Source organism: Numida meleagris, chromosome 2 (assembly GCF_002078875.1).
Source record: "Numida meleagris isolate 19003 breed g44 Domestic line chromosome 2, NumMel1.0, whole genome shotgun sequence".
NCBI lineage: Eukaryota > Metazoa > Chordata > Aves > Galliformes > Numididae > Numida > Numida meleagris.
This window is the reverse complement of record NC_034410.1, coordinates 131,910,229-131,931,061: the sequence shown is the minus strand read 5'-3', so window position 1 is coordinate 131,931,061 and position 20,833 is coordinate 131,910,229. Positions and strand designations below refer to the sequence as shown.

Genomic DNA, 20,833 nt, shown 5'->3' with positions numbered 1-20,833 from the left:
TCCTTCAGCACATAAGTCATTGGAAACAATAAGAAATATTCGTGATAAATGAGCCAAAGAAACTGAGTCTACCACAGTTTTCCTCAAACACATTATAAATTCCTCATAGCTCTTTAAAAATAAATATCAGAAACAAATACAGCAGTATTAATGGAAGAATATTTTTGTTAAAAGTAACTAACGATAGTCAGTTTTTCACATAGTTCATGGGTGATAACAGTTCAAGTAACAGCCAAATTAGAGAATGGTTTTATTTTGCCAATTATCAGGTAGATAAAGAAATGCCTTATCTGATACACTGGTTAGTATTTATGGGAATGGTTGAAAACTCATCAGCACCATTTGTAATGTAAGTATTTATCCCTTCCCCATTGGTAATTCTGGGTCTGTAAATGCATTTGTCTTTATTAAAAAACAAACAAACAAACAACAAAAAAAAAACCCGTAGTCTTTTACTTAAATAGTGCATTGAAAGAAAACAAAGCAAAAATGGGGTAAAAGTCTTGAAAAAATGATTTTGCTTTCTGTGTCAGTTACAGGACATCCAGTATGCAAAGAAAGCCAGATCCGGAGCTAGCAAGTATAGGATTTCTCTACTTCAGAGGAGCTACATGCTAGTCAGAAATCTTGATCAGCATTCTGCCCATTTAACTCTTAATTTGGCTCTATGATCCTGAGTTAACTACTGGCTTAGTTCATCTGATAATGCCTCAGATGGGCATTGATGGAGAAGATGACTGGTTCCAGTCAGTATCCAGCCAAAGCAAAAATAACATTGATGTGAAAGGCAAATTGAATGCTGAAAATAAAAGAGTTTTGTGAAGTACATTCTCTCAAGTTTTACAAGCATTTGGCATAAAACACTTATTCTAACCTCAGTGATTTTGGATGTCAGGGGGAAGTTCTTTACAGAGAGAGTGGTGAGATGCTGGAACAGGCTGCCAAGAGAGGTTGTGGATGCCCCATACCTGGAGGTGTTCAAGACCAGGTTGGATTAGGGGCCCTGGGCAACCTGATCTAGTACCAGATCTGGAGGTTTGTGGCCCTGCCTGTGACAGGGGGGTTGGAACTTGATGATTCTTGGGGTCCCTTACAACCCAAGCCATTCTATGATTCTGTGATTTGTTTTTAAAGAACAAGGAAGTTGAAAGACAAAAGTTTTCTACCTTGAATGATATATTGATCCATTTTGCACCATGAATTAGATGTTAGGAAAAAAAGAAATCTCACTAAGGAACAGGAGTTAGTGATGGGACTTGGTAGGTCTAGTTGGTGGTTGGATATGATGATCTTGAAGGTGTTTTCTAACCTAGATTAAATGAACACACACACAAAAAAAAAAAACAAAAATACAACCTGGCTGAGTAAAAAGCATATAGCTTTGGAGGCAGAAATAATGTGTTTAAGTGAATCCATACTATCCATGCCATGCAATACTACACAAATTGAGAAAGTTGATTTAAAAAGTAATTTCCTTCTTAAACAGAAGTTCCATTGAATCTGGCTGTAAAAAGCTCAACATCAAATAACCTCAGTGCTGTGATGTGAATATATGTCTAAGAATTAAAGAAATGAACAAAAGAACATTGTGTAGATACAGAAGCTAGACATAGGTAGTTACACAAATAATGAGTTGAGCAGAATCCAGACTATTGTTTTGAAATTTGTTTTTAAAAATTTCTATGAGCAGCAGGGTACTTGTAGTTCCCTTAAGATGAAAACTTTCCTTAGTGAAAAAAATCACCTTTGCTATGAGGCACTTGACTGTATGACGTTTTAGTTGGATTGTATGGCTAATCAGAGAATGTGATGTTTTAGATTAAATTACGTGGTTTTGATGCTGGGTTTTTTTTACCTCTTTAAAAAAATGTATTGTTGTAACATAAGAGTAATAAAGAAGAGGAAGAACAAGCAATCATTCTAAGAAAACAACAGTTAAGAAATTTTTAGGTAGAATAACTGTCTGCATGTGTATATTAGTTGGGCAAAACATGTAACTTCTCTGTATGTCTATGTACAAATCTGTAAAACAGAATGAAAACATATACCTCAAAGTTCTGTGAAAATTGATCAAATTAATACCCTTAAGTACAAAGAAGTACCATGAAAATCTGAAGTGAGATGTAAGTCCTATGTTTTATGGTATACCAACAAAGCACTTGAAACCTGTTGCTTTTTTCTTTCATAATCTTGCATACTCCCTTTCAGTTTCTGCCATTTTCTTGTAAATGACATAGCATTGATTTGTTACCCATGATGTACCTATAATTTTATACTTGGCTTGCAAGCTAATAAAAACAAAGATTATAAAGAAAAATAATAAAAATTATTTGAAGATGAAAACTCAGTCACTTCTCTATTATTTGGCAATATTTACTGACATTTTTTAAGGTAGAAAAAATGTGGTTTTTTAAAATAAAAATGATTTTATGGATGCATTTAAAAAGTTTATTTTCCCACTTAATAAATTCACTTTGCTCATTTATGGACCTTTGAAGACATGAATGTATACTTCTTTCTCCCCTGCTGTTCCTGTCAGGGTAGATTTTAAACTGTTGAAGTATAAATAGAGAGTTGTAAGAATCAAGGAAAAAAGGCTGAAAGCAGATTTATGAAAAATGATATTTTCTTTGGACTATAGAATGAAAGATGTAATTTAAAACATACAGCAAGGAACAGTTTGTATTTCTTTATAAAGTTACACGGTTCTAACTAATAGTTCTGAAAATGTCTATAATTTCTGATCTTCCAGCACTGAAAGATAATTTCTTGTTGAGAGAAAAATGATTGAAGGAGTTTCAAACTTCTGGTGGAGAAAACAGTTCAAAGCATAATTGTATATATTATATGTAAAGTATTTTAATGTTTTCAATTGGGTCTCCATTTTTAATGTTTTCAAATTGTCATTTACTAAGACCAAAGTGTCTAGATTTTTATTGCCATTTGAGAAAATCAAGACCATCAACAATGTAGTTAAATATGGAATGATTTATTCTACCAGCAACATGTGCAATTGTAATGTGTATGTATAATTAGTTACTCTAAAACGTCATATAAACATATTGTAGCTGCATTTTGTGGTGTAATCTTTTCAGCTTATAGAATATGTGAATGCTACGTATACTAGAACTGAAATAATTTCAGATTTTGGAACTTAGTGTCTTTTTAAAATAAAACGTTCTTAAAAATATACTTATGCATAACTCTGTTGGAAATAACTATTTGTAAGTATCTGTCACTATCACTGTTCTTAAGTATTATCAAATATTATCAACTGACATTATCAGACTTCAGCCATGACTATGAAGTATGAGATAGTGTATGTTACCATATTAAAATGCTGTAAATTGCAGAATTAAATTCATATTGAATAAAATTTAGACCTACATTAATTAGAAATATACAAAAGAATACACACAGCTATTAAAACTATGTAAGTTCTGTAAAATTGAACAATTTGCTTAAATATGAGCTGCAATCCCATCACTTTAAGTACCTAAATCAAGATTTTACATTTTCAGTAGTTATAAATTATGAGTCACAGACCTGGAGCTTAAGAATTACCACCATACCAGATCAGAAAACAAGGGACTGCCTACTACAGTGTCCTCTAAACAGCAATAAATGTGGAAGCTCAAGTGGAAAAAGTTTAAGCTCAGGATGTTTGGTTTTAGTAGCTCTTCCTTATAGGTTCTTTCATTAATTTGTATAACTGCATTTTTGGCCTATTTAGGTTTGGAATTCTGTGACAGACTTTAGCAAGCAGTTCCACAGCTTCAATGTATATTTTGTAAAAAAGCCATCATCTGAGTTTTAAATGAGTGTCACTTAGTGCTTTCCAGTTCTAATACTTGAAAGGACAACAAAAATCATTCCCTGTTCAGTTTCTCCATATATCTTAGAATTTTTTAGACTCTTGATGTAACATCATTACATATTTTTTTCATCTTTCTCTATACTTTTTGTACTTTTACTTATTTATTTATGGCACTATGGAGCACTGAACTTGTTTTAACCTCCAGATCTCAGTCAACAGTAATTAATATCTATTTCAAAGTCCATCATTCTGAATATAAAGTAAAACTATTTTTATGTGCAGTATTTTACACTTCTCTATGTTGATTTTCATCTAATATTTTATCATTAGCCATTTGTTACCATAATATATTTCTGTAACTTCACAGTTAGTACTTCTTTTTACTTAACAACATCAACATCATTTGCAACTGTTCTTTTCATCTTTTCTAAACAATTTAATATATTGAAAATTGGAATTATTGACAGACATTCCTGCATATCTCCCTGCATAAAGAAAATTATTTATGCTTGTTGTTGCTTTCCTAAATTTGAACCATTTTTCTTTAAAGAGCGTTTGCTTAAATAACTTGTGGATTGCTTTATGGAAACTGAAATGAAATTCTCTTTCTAGTTAACATATGCATCATTTCCTTAAGATAAAAAATTATAACTTGTGTCCTAAGGTATTGCATAGAAATGTTGTGTAATGTAACCTCATGGGAGTATAAAAGTTAAAAGCTTTCTAACCAATAACTCATTACAGTATGCACTTTTGCCCAACACAGTCATAATGTCATCTTACAAGACACTGGATATGAGCAGCACTAATTGTCTGGTGTCATAGACATTTAAATCCTCAAGCATTGTCTTTTCACTAGGTAAAACAACATTAGAAATCACAACATGTTTAAAATAGATACGAAACAATTTTCTCATTATTTTGGTTTGAGAAAGGACTATAGCATTAATCTCTAATGTATCTGAGATGCAGTATCATAAACACTGTGCTGAATGACAGAAAAATACATAATTAAAAAACATTTAAAAAACAGTTGACTAATGAACTGCCTCCATTATAAATAAGGGCTCCATACAGGACTGAAATGATGTAGAAAATGTCTGCACATTTAATTATAGAAATATTCTAAAGAACAGAAGAAAATGGAAAAGAAAAAGAAAAAGAGGAAAAGGAAAAGAAAAAAAAGAGGAAAAGGAAAAGAAAAGAAAGAGGAAAAGGAAAAGGAAAAGAAAAGAAAGAAAAAGGAAAAGAAAAAGAGACAACTTGAAGGATTCATTTTTTTTCATGTACTTTTTTAAGGCTTTATTAGATTGTATACATTTGAACAACTGTATGTGCCTAGTTTCATCTATTACAATAAAATATAAAAGATTATGATATTATAGCCCATGTGGGATAAAATATGTCTCCAGAAATAACACACCATATTTATCTCTAAATGCCTAACCTGGATAATGAACCAGAAGCAGAAACAGATTCTATTCTCTTTCAAGTGTTACTGATTCTACAAACATTTTTTTACTTCCACATTTTAAATCCTTTGTAATCCTTATGCCACTCTTCTATCCACTGCTAATAATGATAATAAAATTAGGATATAAATGTTTTGTAGGTACTAGGGTACTCATGTTGTTGTATGGTCATTTTTCTTTTTCATTGTTTGCATATGTTGAAACTGTAAGTATCCATTGATGTGAATGTGCTGAACTTTAGAACAAAAACAACATTCTTGAATTCAGTTGTTCAACTAACATGACTAAAAACATAAATGCATTTGTGATTCAGCATATGAAGTCCCAAGTGTTTCTTGCTTTGATTTAGCTGCTCATTTATTTTACAAATGTAAAAGATGCACTGAATGTTCATGTTCTTAAGAAAAATGAAACATTCCATAGTCTGTGAAACATTCAGAGGCTTATCAACAAAATGAATGTATAAAACAAAGTATATAACAATCTGCCTAGAATTATCAAGGAGGATATTGGACTGATAATTTCGTTGGGAGGGTGAAGCAAAGAATTTGAAAATATATTCAAGAGCAGAAATAGGTGTTTAATTTTTCCATCATTATTAAAATTTTCTAACAATTATATGTATTGTGTTTTATGAAATAAAATATTTATTATATTATCTGTTAAAACTTATTGTATTATATGAAAACATATGTAGATCTTCATTGTCTCTTTTCTATACAGAATTACATTTTTTATCAATTTACTGCTGTTATGGTACAAAAAAATAACTTTATACGCAAGGATATTTTATTAACTGGTCAGGAAAATCAACTAATAAATGTATTTTCAAATAATATATTTTTATGTCAATGTATTAATGCATATTTTGTTCTCTCTCTTGTTTTTTTTTTTCCTGTTCCTTGTTTTTGGCTGTTGGTGCTTCTTGTTTTTTCTCCTTCCTGTTTGATCAGTGGTTTTTGGCCAGTTTGTATTTTTCCAGACATCACTCCATGATGTAGTTGAAGTATACGATGGCCCAACTCTGCAGTCGTCTTTGTTATCTTCTCTCTCAGGATCTCATTCAGGTATCTTTTAATATAAGCCTGCATCTGAAAGAAACAGAAAAGAAAACTCAAATTTTCTTAGATACAGTTCAGACAAATATATGAAATCTGGATTTGGAAAAAAGGACCTAATCACTCAGAACAGTTTTAAGTAATGAAGGAACAGAATCCAAATATGATCTTTTTTTTAAAAGATATTTTTCTTATCATGTTTGGTTATTATAGTGAGTATTTTGGGTTTCTTACTTTGTGACTTTATTGCTCTTATCTAGTGAGCAATCTAAAATGAATATTACACATTTAAAAGGGAAAGAGGCATATATTTATAGTAAAGTGAATTGACATGTTGACTTGATTTAAAGAGGTATGTTGTGTAAAGATATGCATTATTTTTTATGTGGGAAATATATGTATTCATAATAACTGAGATAAGTTTCAGTCCTTCTTTTCTAGAACAACATAATACTGCCAACTTAAGGTGTTGAAATCATATATATTTAGCAAAGTTACTGAGGCTGAACAGTATTTTGGGTGTTATTTTTAACTGCAAAGTTATTGATAGATATTTTGAATGCTTCTTTAGTAAAAACTGGTTATGATAGCTTTGTATTTGCTTTGTTTGAGTAGGTGAATCCCTTCCACTGAGCTCAGGTAACCAGATCACAGTTAGATTTACTTCAGTTGGACCAATAACAGCTAAAGGATTTCATTTTGTTTATCAAGGTGAGACAGCCTGGAAAAATGTGTATATTTATTCATTTTTTCACAAATTGCATATCAACAGAGAGGAACACACCAAAAAAAAAAAAAAAAAAAAAAAGGAAAGTAATAGCCTTTTAATGATGTAACAAGTTTCTTTATTTCTGACTATTTAAAAAGTGACTATTTAAAAAATGTTTTAGTACTGTTCTTGTATCTGTATGTTAAAAATTAATTATTTAAGAAGCATAAGATAGGTTCCAAATTTAAGAAGACAGTTATACATAACAGCTGTTTCTATGTTTGCTAATCTGACTGACTAATGCTAGATCCATCTGGCTGCTCAAACTGGCCTATCTCTCAATTTAAATATGAATAACAGTAAATGGTATTACTTGTGGTTGAATCAGTGATTTTGCAAATATTAAGCTGTTTCTCTTGATTTACCTTATTTTCCTTTTTATGGGTCAAATATAGAAATGGTTATACATCAATTCTTGAAATTGAAGTTCATTCTTCAATTAAATTTAAATCTTGATCTGACAGGCAGAATAAGCATTAAAATAAATAAATAAATAGATAGATAGATATCTACCTGGCACAGAAATGTTGTTTTGTATTTGCTGAATATTTCACAGTAGTATGTCTTTTCAGTGCCATTTTATAAAGTTTTCAGTGTGGATTCTATATATTACTTTTCATCTTGGCAAGGATATCAGTGCTGTATTTTTCTAAATAATGACTGTCCAGTAATTAATGTTGTGAAGATCAAGTTGGGGATTAAGCAAATGTTCCTAACTGCCAAATAACTGAATGTTACCTCTAGTCATTCTCAATATCTGTGATTCAGCCATGTATTCCTCCACCAAATCTAGAATTAAAATCCATAATTGTTTGTATGTTTGCAGCTGTTCCAAGAACAAGTGCAACACAGTGCAGCTCTGTGCCTGAACCAAGATTTGGAAAAAGAATTGGAAATGAATTTGCAGTTGGGTCATTGGTACTGTTTGAATGCAATCCAGGATATATCCTCCATGGGTCAACAGGAATTAGATGTGATACAGTACCAAATGCATTGGCACAGTGGAATGATTCACTCCCTACGTGTGTTGGTGAGTTCTTAAAACTTTTTAATAGAACTAATTGCTCCCTAAATTGTAGAACATTATTTCTAGCTCAATGTGTTCCTTTTTTTTTGCCATCCATACGATATTTTATTCCTGCTTACTTTTATTCACTTTCTTCTTCATTCAAGGCAAGATTCTATTACTCTTTCTACTCTAAACTTGCTGTGATATTTCACTAGTTTCATGAATGTTCTCTGCTGCTATAATTAATAGATTAGCTTCATTACATTAACATCGGAGACAGTCCCTGACTGTCCCTTAATCAAGAGTCAGAAATAACATTTTGTTCCCTGATTGACTTCAAGACTAAGGTGCTCTCTTACCTTTTGAATCTTTCAAAAGATATTGCAAGCTATTGTAAAGAAGACAAATATAGGAAAGACAAATATAGGAAAGACTTACAAATAGTTAATATTTCATAGATTGTAAAAAAAAAAAAAAACAGCAGTAATTTTCCAGAACATATTGTTTGATTTTGGTCATACAAGATTAAATTCTCAACAGTAAATTCTTAAAATAATGTGCATCCACTGACATATTGACATTAGTAAAGCTGATTTGTTCCACTTGGAAATCTGGTGATTGCTCTGAAAAGCCTCAGAGGAAAGAAATAAAATTATATTCATACATTTTTCCATATGTTTACATCATGGACAAATATGTCAAATCCTCTGATTTGAATGTTATATTTTAATAAAGTTGGGATCATTTATTTAACATGGAAAAAAAATCAGGTCTTTATAAATTTATCAAATTTGTTTATCATTTACATAGATGTTTTTGCAGTGCCATCAAACTTTTCTAACTATAACATCTGCTGCAGTACTGACTGCATAATATATTAATTTTGTGTAACTGAATACATTAAAACCCATTCATTTCAAGGATAAAAGCATCTAAAGAACAGAATTCCAAACTAAACATCAAATGCATGCATGAGTTACAGTTATTACTTTTCTTGATAGATAACAGGTGTTTTAGAAAAGGTTTCGCAGCCTACTGCAAAACCACACCATTGAACTGACCTCAGCATGAAGGAGTGAAGGAAGGGAAAATAAATTAAAGTTTTTAATTACATTGGTTTTAAATAGTCTGTGTTTAATCTGCTGATGCTACATGATAGAGACTGAATGGTTTTTAAAAAAATTCCTTCAAAATACTGAAATTTTGGTAGAGATTGATTTGGTAGAGATTGATACTATGTACTCCTGGGGTAATGTTAATAAAATGTGATTATCCAAATATTATACATGAATAATGGTTTTTTTTGACAGTATCAGTCAAAGGAAAGAGATTCGCAATTTTTACAAGGGCTGCTCCAAAACAAATGCCTCATTATCTTGGCTCACCATGTCAGAGGTGGATGCTGGTGGTATAGCAGTACAGGTTTAAACCTCCCATCAATATTCTGTTACATTTTGTTGTCATGTGACAGCAGCAGAGGGGCAGTCTGACAAAATGGCATCTGACATGGAAGCAAGAGTGTGTAATTGAATTCCTCCATGTGGAAAAAATAGTACCCACTTGACTTTCAACAATGTTTGCTGAACATTTATGGAGACCAAAGAGTGGATGTTAGTGCAACAAGGTGGTAGGTGGTACATTTCAGCAATGATGCGTTCATAGCAGATGCAAAATTGTGGATCACCTCCGCTGGTGCAGATTGTTATGAGTGTGGCATGCATGCTCTTTTTTTTTTTGCTAGTGAAATTGCACAGCAAATGACGGTGACTGTTGAAAAATAGTGTTTAGTTGCTGAGAATTTGCTCTACCAATCAACAGTATTTGTATCTGTTGAACACATGGAAATAAATAAGAGGTGTTACTTTTGGAGTTGCCTATGTATATCAATAAGAAACTGAAGTATTTGTTCAACACTTAATCTCAATGATTATAGTTGAATTGGTAGAAATGTACTGTTTACGTCCTTTAACTATTCACTTTACTTTTCAGATATTGCAATAATAGAAAAAGTATAAACAATTATTTTGGTCATGGATCACAATTGATATACTTTATCTAGTCTGTGACAGAGAAACTATCCGTCTCTAGGCAAGTTGAACTGAGAAGGGGTTACAGGTCACCTTATGTACGAAGATTGCAGTGTTAATAAAAGTGATAAAATGTATATGAGAGGAAAATTGCACTGAATTAAATCAATTTAAAAACTGAAACTGTACACATGACCACATTAAATTGCTTTAGCTCTAGTGAATGTTTGAGTGTTTCCTTACAGATAGCAGACATCAATCATTCTGCCTGTTCATGCTTTTACAAGCAATTATTTAAATATTTTAAATGACACTCACCTTTAGTTCATTCATGTAGTTCCCAACAGATTCTATAAGTTATATGCCATCTAAAATGTAGATACGGTATTCAGCATTAGACGAGTCACATTCTTCTATTTATTTTCTAAATCTTCATATTTTTATCTAACAAAATCAGTTCAGAATATAATAGTGTTGCAAAGAAATGAAACATTAGCTTCTAACAGTTTTTTTTTAACCATCTCATCAATCTTTCCCTTCAACTTTTTAAATACTAATAGAATATTTGTATCTAAATTAATCTGCAGTTTTATTTGTCCCTCTTACAGTATGTAATGATCTAGACAGGATACAATGAAGTTGAATATTCAGAAGGGAAACAATGTTACTGTGTGTTTCTGTCTTATTTATATGTAACACTTTTATTAATCCATGTGAATGTATATGATGAGAGCAGTCTTAAAAGCATTTAGCCATTTCTTACTCATATGACAGAACTATAGTCTACAATGACATAACTCAGAAGCAAAGAGTTGTCAAGGCATCAAGACTATTAATATTAATTATTTAAAAATAAAGCAATATTAAGGATATTTTACCACATATTTATCTCCTTTAGGCTAATACAATATAAATGTTAAAACTTCATTCTTAAGCATTAACAATAATGCTTTGTATTTGTAATATTGCTAGGAAATGGTACAATGGATTTCATTTTGTTAAAAGTCAAATAAATAAGACAAGAGAATATGAATCTGATTCTGCCACATAGAAAACTGACAGAATCCCAATTTTCCTTAATATTTTCCGTCATCTAAAAGAACGTTTTTGAGATTCAAGACTTTATTTTCCTGGAGGAAACATAAAATTTTAAATGTAGCATAAATTTAGAAAACCTTTCAGCAGTGATACACTGAATATTGTGTTAGCTTTTATAACAACTTTTCTCACTTCTGAAGCTTCATACTTCTTTTCTTGCCTTGTTCATTTATTTTCAGTGCCCTGTGGTGGAATTTTAACAAAGCGCAAGGGGACCATTTTGTCTCCTGGTTACCCTGAGCCTTATGACAACAATCTGAATTGTGTGTGGAAAATCACAGTACCAGAAGGAGCTGGAATTCAAGTATGTATATTTAGTATTTTCTTCTTGTCCATCATGACATTTAAAACTGGTTTTCCTGGTACAAGAGCATGAAAAGAATATTTATTCAAACATTCTTTCTCTCACTAATGGCTGTTAAGATTGAACTTACTCCATGTCTGTTCATTCATACAGCTCTTAAAAGATGAAAGATTTACAGAAATCTTAAGAGCTATATCCATATCTTTTAAGTTAGAAAAAAAATCAATAATTCAAAATAGATTATTTCGGTAAGTCATTCATTGTAAGAAGCCAGAGGCAATAGATACGCTTTTTGTGTTTTTTTTTTTTTTTTCCTCCCTGAAATCGGATATATATATCTTTCTTGCAGAGTCCTTTTCTTGGGGAGATTATATATGCTCTCCTAGAAACTGTTATTTTATATATAATTATGAAAGTTCATATGGGATGAATTTCTTAAAAAAAATTGACAACATTTTTCTTTACAAAAGATTAGATTAAGAACATGGAACATATAGGAGATAAATATCCATAAAACTAAGTCATGTAGTGAAATATTAAAAGAAATCTTATTATTGGAAAGGTCATTTTGTCTAATATATTAGAACTTATAACCTGATCACATTTCTAGCATAATACTTACCATGAAAACATGATAGTAAATTTCCTATATCTGCCTTTGCTTAAAATAAAAAAATAAAATAAAATTAAGCTTTTGTTTCTGTATGTAAGGCTTTAATAAAGGTGCAATTGCCTACTGGACACCATTTGAAACAAAAGATATTTCTAAATTTGCATTTAAAGTTTTGGAAGGAAAACAAGAAGATCATTTTGAATGATTTATTATGTCTAATTTTCAATAAATTAAAGAGCTTTTACTGTATTCTGCTGTGTGAGGAAAATTTTCCAAAGTAGTATGAGTTTACAGTTTACTGCTACATAACCATTGTGAAAATTGTATCTTTTTGTTTAAAACTATCTAATAAAAATGTAAAGTCTTTACAGAATAACACAGAAATCATAACAAATGCAACCTAAGTTCATACATGGTAACATTTAAAAGTTTACAAATTCAATTCTCAAAGCTACCAGTGCCTATCAGCAATAGTATTTAGAAAACTAAATCAAATTTGAGGCTGATTTTGAACACTACTTGTTTAAAGTAGTTGACAAAGTTAGGATTCTGTGTTCCCAGGGTATCCTACACAATCAGAAATGAATGCTAAATGCTAGGTGGATTGTTCAGAGCATTTATACCTGTCTCTTATTTATATCCAGTGTCTTATGCACACAATTTTTTGAAGTGTTTATCTCTTATCACAGAATGCGCTAGGTGATAAGTTGCTAGCTTTTGATTTCAAATTAGGTGTCTAACCTGCATGATATTCTTATGCTTCAGAGTCATAATATGATGATGCATTTGGTAATTATTTTTTTTTAATTATCACAAGTCTTTCTGCAAAAAGAACTAGTGAATACATGACCCTTTATTTCTATTATCATGGATAGTCATGAAGCATGATACTTAGGCTTGATCCTTTGACTTGTCTGATTTTCAAGACTAGCTCTGAGAAAGTCCCTGATGTAGTGAACTGAACACAGATGATACAGGAACTGTAAGATGGAACATACGTCAGAAGTCCTCACACCATTTTTACTGAGATATTTTTGAGAACTGAACTTTATATCCAGTAATGTCATCAGATATGGCACTGAAATAATTTTAGCTTTTTTAGCAAAAATTTTCATATATATGTTATATATATATATGTAATTATATATATATATATATGTAATTATTATTCTGCAATTCAGCTATAAAGAAACGTTTGAAAACTTGAGTGACTGATTTTGTCCTACTTGCAAATGAATGCTAATCTTGAATATCCACATTAGATAATGCCTTGTGTTTATGTAGATGTATAAAATATCTGGACATTCTACCAGTATTCAACACAGTATTCTCTCAGTGTAGCAGAAATATTTTCTCAGCTTTAAAGGAGATTAAAAAAGTACATTTTCAATACCTTCTCCGCTATCAAATGTGTATGAGGATATTGAAACTATTTAGGTGTGAATAACTACATTGTTGAATTTGTTGAAACAGTGTGACCAGATGTAAATGTTGTACTAGGTAATCATATCAAATCAAATCATTAATATCAAATCAAAAAGCAAAGATTTAAAGGTAAATTTGGGTAAATTGGAAGAGTGTGAGCTAAAAACCAATCTTCAAGCACCTAACTTAAATATCTTACATCGATAATTTAATCTGCTGTGATTCCTTATAAATTAAGTCAGAAAGGCAACTTCAGTAGGTAATTTAAAACATTTAGTATAGATTCTTACTTCACTGCCTGAAGGAATGCCTTTTATTTACTGGCTACACTGGGAGGCAAGGGCCATAACATAAATAACGTGTACTAAAATAGATGTTTTAAATCAGGTGTTTTAAATCAGGTGTTTTATGACTAATGCAAAAACTGCAGTCAGCAGCAGTCTACCACTGCAAACCCATTAAAAACATTAGATAAATTGAAATTCAGTATGCAGGTTTCCTAGGTACCTGTGCTTCCTATTCAGTATGTTCCTGACACAGTCACAACAAGCAAGCTGGAGGATGTAAGGACAGAGCACAGCCCTGCCAAAAAGGACCTGGGGATACTGGTGGATGGCAAACTGAACATGAGCCAGCAATGTACCCTCGCAGCCCAGAAAACCAACTGTATCCTGGGCTGCTTCAGAAAAAGCACTGTCAGCAAGTCAAGAGAGGTGAACCTGCCCCTCTACCCTGCACTGGTGAGACCTCACCTGGAGTACTGCGTCCAGATGTGGAGTCCTCAGTACAAGACAGACAAAGACCTGTTGGAGCGCATCCAGAAGAGGGCCACAAAAATGATTCAAGGGATGGAACACCTCTCCTACGAGGACAGGCTGAGAGAGCTGGGGCTCTTCAGCCCGGAGAAGGCTTTAGGGTTGACCTGATAGCAGCCTATCAATATCTAAAGGGAAGCTATAAGAAAGAACAGACTCTTTAGCAGGGTCTGCTGTGACAGAACAAGGAGAAATGGTTTCAAACTAAAGGAGGGGAAATTTAGGTTGGATATAAGGAAGATGTTTTTTACAGTAGGCGTGGTGAGACACTGGAACAGGTCTTCCAGATAGTGGTGGATGCCCCGTCCTTGGAGGCATTCAAGGTCAGGCTGGATAAGGCTCTGAGCAACCTGATCTAGCTGTGGATGTCCCTGTTCATTGCAGGGGAGTTGAACTAGATGACCTTTAAAAGCCCTATCCAGAGCTCCTTCAAGTATTTAAAGAAGAGTCAGGGCTTTCCCCCCACTTCTCTGTAAAATCAGTTGATCAATCAATCAATCAATCAACCCTGCTTTGGCTGCAGTATCTGACAAATTCCAATAGATTGCAGAGTGTTTAAAACTCCTATCTGAGAAATAGCTAACTAACCTCACATTCCTTTCAGCTAGAAAGTTTGAGTCACATATTCTACCTCGAAAAATAATTACCTCCTTGTACTGGAACTGTGCTTATATCTGTTGGTGAAGCTACTCCATTTTGGAGAAAAGTTAAGGAAGAAAAAGGAAGACAGAAGAAAAGCAAGAATAATTCTCTGACAGTTGTTAAGGCACTCATCCTGTAGGATGGCTTGAATTTCATTCCTGTTTCTGTCACTAGTTATATGGTTTTCATTAAACAGTTACTTCACTTAAAAAAATTCCCCACACTCTCCTCTCTGGAACAGGAACAGGAACCTGGCATTACTTTATTTTGTAGTGAGTGTTTTCACTTCATGAGAAAAGTTTTATGCTCCCTCTTGTTTTCATTTCTGCATGTCTGAATGAGTGGAAGAATGTTATCATCTCTAGATGGAATGAAGTGAAAGTTCTGCCTATTGCTTGCAGCATGCTAGTGACTACTTCTCCCCAGGAGATAGTCACAGATGAAATCAGCCAAACACAAGAGGCTGCTCTTACCTGGAGGAAAAAAATTAAAATATAGCTGACATAATTGTGGGATTCTTTTTAATTCTGGTTAACTTAGAAAGAATCACAAAGAAGGTGAAGTAATTGGTGGTAGTGTATATTTTCCCCTCAATGTCCTTCAAGTAGTCTGGGTATTTGAATAGTATTCTATGCCCAGATTGCTGTGTAACTCCTGTCAGAGATAATATGCTGTTGTCACTAAGGGTCACAGAATTTACAAGTCTGAATTGGCAATGAAATCCAACCGAACTGTTGCAATGCAATTGTATTCACTTAATGATATATTTCATTATCTTTGACAATAACACCACGAAACAACTTTTCATGATTGAAAGCAACAGAACTCCTGAGTATTCTATTCTATTCTATTCTATTCTATTCTATTCTATTCTATTCTATTCTATTCTATTCTATTCTATTCTATTCTATTCTATTCTATTCTATTCTANTTCTATTCTATTCTATTCTATTCTATTCTATTCTATTCTATTCTATTCTATTCTATTCTATTCTATTCTATTCTATTCTATTCTATTCTATTCTGTCCTATGCTGCTCTGTTCTACAATTTACAGTATTCTTTTTGCTTTAATACAGAGGGGATTAGGTTTATGTTCTTTACCTAACATTTTTTTTTTCCTTGTAGGTGCAAGTGGTGAGTTTTGCTACAGAACACAACTGGGATTCTTTAGACTTTTATGATGGAGCTGACAACAATGCTCCAAGGCTTGGAAGTTACTCAGGTGACAGAATATTTTACAATAAGTATTTCACATATTTAACATGCATTGTAAACACACTGCTTTTTTCTAGTTCTTTTTTCTGCATTTGCTACTCCTATAATTAACAACTGGTAGTATTATTTTTATTGTAGTCATCAGTCTAGTAGACTTTCATAAAGCTGAAAATCTGAAAATTTTAGGAAAGAAATTACATTCAGAGGCTCCCAAGCTATAGGCATAATCTTTATGTATATTAATCTCATTTGTCCACTCTTATAGTGGGGGCCAGAAATACTGACCTCTAAAGTAGGTATCCCCTGAAATTGTACATGCATGCTAAAGGATGCATTCTTTATTCCTGTTTTAGATAAATAAGACAGTTCTGTTTGCTATTTTAAATTCATTTTCCTTTATTCCACTTCATTAATATGTATTAAATGACATGATAGATGAGTTTTTTGTCTTGTCATTCTGAGTTTCTTGTTACAAACACAAATAACTAATCAAGCTCATTTTTAGGAATAGCCCTACCAAGCATGTTCAGAGCTGCTTTATATATTTCATGATAATGTTTTAAGTTATTCCAGTGAGGAGGTTTGCTCTTGCTTTTTAGAAAATCCTAGTGAATATTTCTCCTTCTGTTGATAAAAGTGGGTGATATAAAATCGTATTAGACCCTGCTTCCCAGAATGGCTGTAGTTCCTGTCTGTGATATTGTGGTGCACTGAAAATGTAATAAAACTTTTAATGGGGACGGATATTTGACAAGCATGCAGTATGACAGGGCTTTGAGCAAACTGATCTAATGAAAGATGTCCAGGCAAAACAAGGGGAGTTGGACTAGATGATTTTGGCAACCCTGACCCTGGCAGGGGGTTTGGAACTAGATAATCATTGAGGTTGCTTCCAACCCAAGCCATTCTATGATTCTGTGACCTTTAAGTGTCTCTTCCAACACAAACTATTCTATGATTTTATGATTCTATGATAAAACATGATAGAATTGGTTTTGTAACCTTTCTGTCTCTCTCATCTTCTCTTTCCCCTTCACACTTTGTCCTTTTATACACACACCTGCATTTCTTCATGTAGTTAATTCAATTTCTCTGCATTTCAGTAATATTTTTATTTTTATTTTCAGGAACAACTATACCTCCACTTCTAAACAGCACATCAAATAATCTGTACCTAAACTTTCAGTCTGATATCAGTGTATCTGCTGCTGGATTTCATCTTGAGTATACAGGTAATGCAGATATGTTCTATTAAGTAAGAGTGCTTTCCAGTTCCAGACCTAAATGGTACAAAAGAACATTCTGTCCTATAGCACATAATGAGCTACATACAGTTGCTTCAATTCCACTGGTAAAATTCTCATTTAATTATGTGCGTGAAATCTGAAACTGCACAGACTGGGATGTTTTGTTCATACTGTTTTCACCTTTCTTTTTTTGTTTCCTTGAAACACACAACAGGAGTAAGTGCACATCCCACAAGCTTCTCTGGTGGGCTCAGCTGTGCTCTGCAGTGGAGCCCTTTGGAACCAACTGTGTCTGGCCCAGGGCAGCCCCTAACCCCTCCTCACAGCAGCTGTCCCTGCAGATCCTATTGCTATCAAAATCTGGATATTATGACCAAGAGAATAAAATATTCACTTCATATAATGTCATTTAAGTATATAATAAATCAGGATAATTATTTCAAATGTTTTTATTGTTTCTGAAAAGACTGTAATTATAAACATACTTACTATCTGAAAGAGATTGCCTTAGCTGAATAACTGGAATTCTGACAGTCATTGATGTTTTGTTACAATTTTATTTTTAGCCAGCTGCGCAATTCCCTCCGCTCATATTTGCTCTACAGTCAGATCTGCATAATTGTTTCATGGTTAATTCTTGTCAGTTTTACAGAATGCAGATCCCATGCTCTGGTCTGATTAGCCTGTCGGAGAACACAGCCTTGCAAAAATGCTAATGATCATTTCTCTATGTCTAAACATTCATCATAGTTTATATTTATCCTGCTGTTTCTTTGAAATACAGATACTGTCTCAGCTTCTTACAGCCTTAGAGGGAAAAAAACATAGGAAATTAGGAAAACAAAGTAACGTGAATCTGAATCCAGTGAAAGTGAGAATGCCTCTGTGTATTCACACTGTCCAAATAATTGAAATACATAGAGTACTACTGATATGCAGCCTTCATCCCTAAATAAAGAAAGCATTCACAGTGTGTTGTTATAAGTGTTGTTTCATGCCAAAAACAATAGATGTAGGTGTGGTAGGTGTATGCATGGATTTATACAGTATGTATGAGTGAGAGTTTGCATACATATGCAAGATATTTTCTGTGAGTGAATAAAGGAAAATATAATCTGAAAATTTGTGATTTAGGGAAGAATACTGATGTCTCTCAGAAGATACCTATGTAACCAGTAGCTCAGTGAAATATCAAGATTAATAGTAAATTCATTTTTCATGTACAAGTGATAGAAATATGCAATTAAGAAGATAATGCAGAATTTGGGATGGAGTGAGGAAATTTCTAAGCAATGTCTAAAACTGTAATCTTTGTTAGAAACAGATGTAAGGGAAGAATTATTGTGAAAAATATTAAATTGCTGACAGAGTAAACTGAATTAAGATTTTCTGTGATACATTATATATTTTGTAAAGATATGCTCTTAAGTAAATTATTGTGCATGTGTAGTAATTACTGAAGTGAAGTCTATGGTCTGTCAAGTATGGAATAGGATTAAGTGACAACAAAAACTCCATAAAATCTGTGAAATGCACTGTAAACCAATAAAAAATAGAAAATATTATAAAGATTGTTTTGAAATTTAAAATAGAGACACACTGTAACAAATTCCTGTACTGTAAATTCCAAAATAAATGATTTTGTAGAATAAATGTAGAAAAAATATAAAGAGTTATACATCCTTGGAGTACTGTGTCCAGGCCTGGGGCCTCCAGCACAAGAAAGATGTGGAGCTCCTGGAATGGGTCCAGAGGAGGGCCACCAAGATGATTAGAGGGCTGGAGCACCTCTCCTATGAAGAAAGGTTGAGGGAACCGGGCTTGTTTAGCTTGGAGAAGAGAAGGCTCCGGGGATACCTCATTGTGGCCTTCCAGTATTTAGAGGGAGTGTATAAACAGGAGGGGGTACAACTGTTTGCGAGAGTAGATAGTGATAGGACAAGGGGGAGTGGTTTTAAACTAAGACAGAGGAGATTTAGATTAGATTTTAAGAGGAAGTTTTTTACACAGAGGGTGGTGCTACACTGGAACAGGTTGCCCAAGGAGGTTGTGGATGCCCCATCCCTGGAGGCATTCAAGGACAGGCTGGATGTGGCTCTGGGCAGCCTGGTCTAGTGGTTGGCAACCCTGCACTCAGCAGGGGGGTTGAGACTGGATGATCTTTGAGGTCCTTTTCAACCCAGGCTATTCTGTGATCTTTCTTTACCATGCTCTGGCTCGTAGCAGAACTAAAGCATGTTTTCAGAACATGCAGTCTGGATTCCTGTCAATTAAACTACACAGGAGTGTGTAATTTAACATCTCAGCTAATGCCTCAAACCAGTAATGAACAATGAGCAAATAGGACCAGACTAACAAAAGCTGATAAAAATTTACAGTTAGTGTGGATTTTGGCTTGTAGTTACCAGCTGTTTCACTCTATACATCCATGGCTATAGCTCCCTATTACTAGGGAGCTAAGGAAGACACAGCCTCTATTAGCTGTAGATTGAAGGATGCTTTATGTTTTTCTTTATTCTGTTTTGTTTTCAACCTAATTTTCTTTCACATAATGTGTTGAATTTTGTATTGGGCTGAACTATGAATTTGATAAAAGAGATTTAGCTGAGGAACAATACTTTCTCATCATTGCTAGGAAGGAAGATGACAGAGTGAATTTTGTATATCTTCTGGACTTCTGTCTTTTGCAGTTTTCTCCACTGGAGAAATAACTTTGTCAGGATTTTTCTCATTATTTGAGAGCTAACAATATAAAACTCTTATCTTTCTACTGAAATTCCACCATAAATGCACTGATCAGAACAGAATTCACTAATTTGCATAACCACTCTCCTCTGATCATCTCTGACAATGTTTCCTGCCATAAAAGTCTGGATTATGCATTTAGTGACAGTAAATACAAAGCAATGATCACATTTTAATGGCATTACTTCACACATTTATTGCATTTCATTGGAACCAACATTGGTGGAGGTCAATATGAGGAGTTAGAAAAATTAGAAGTGCATAGTTCTTAGTGAAAATCTCATCAAAGTTAAACAGCAAGCAACTGCCAAGTGATTTGGCCATAAACATTTTTTTTCAATGCATTGTCCACATTCAAATCTATTTCACATATTCAAGGATATACAAATTTGAGGGGAAATATACGTCCCTTGCCATTCCTTTTGTCATAGAGAATTATATTCTAAAGCTTAATAGTGATCACATCAATAATTTTTTTTTCTAGTGTGTTTTCACTTGTATGTTGAAACTTTAGATTCTTATTATATAAAACATATCCTACCTTTGAGTTTATGCATTGTATGCCCCTATATATC

The 20,833-nt window shown here is 33.0% G+C and overlaps 1 protein-coding gene across 3 annotated transcripts in view; it reads left to right on the top strand.

The window, feature by feature from the left end:
* The window catches only part of CSMD3 (CUB and Sushi multiple domains 3), a 641,503-nt gene that overhangs the window by 509,409 nt on the left and 111,261 nt on the right, over positions 1-20,833 (top strand). For all 3 annotated transcript variants that reach the window (XM_021388208.1, XM_021388207.1, XM_021388206.1), the window contains 6 exons: positions 6,243-6,356; positions 6,963-7,058; positions 7,943-8,146; positions 11,430-11,554; positions 16,177-16,273; positions 17,394-17,498. In XM_021388208.1, coding sequence (XP_021243883.1) covers positions 6,243-6,356; positions 6,963-7,058; positions 7,943-8,146; positions 11,430-11,554; positions 16,177-16,273; positions 17,394-17,498 — 741 coding nt within the window. The remainder of the gene's footprint in view (positions 1-6,242; positions 6,357-6,962; positions 7,059-7,942; positions 8,147-11,429; positions 11,555-16,176; positions 16,274-17,393; positions 17,499-20,833) is intronic.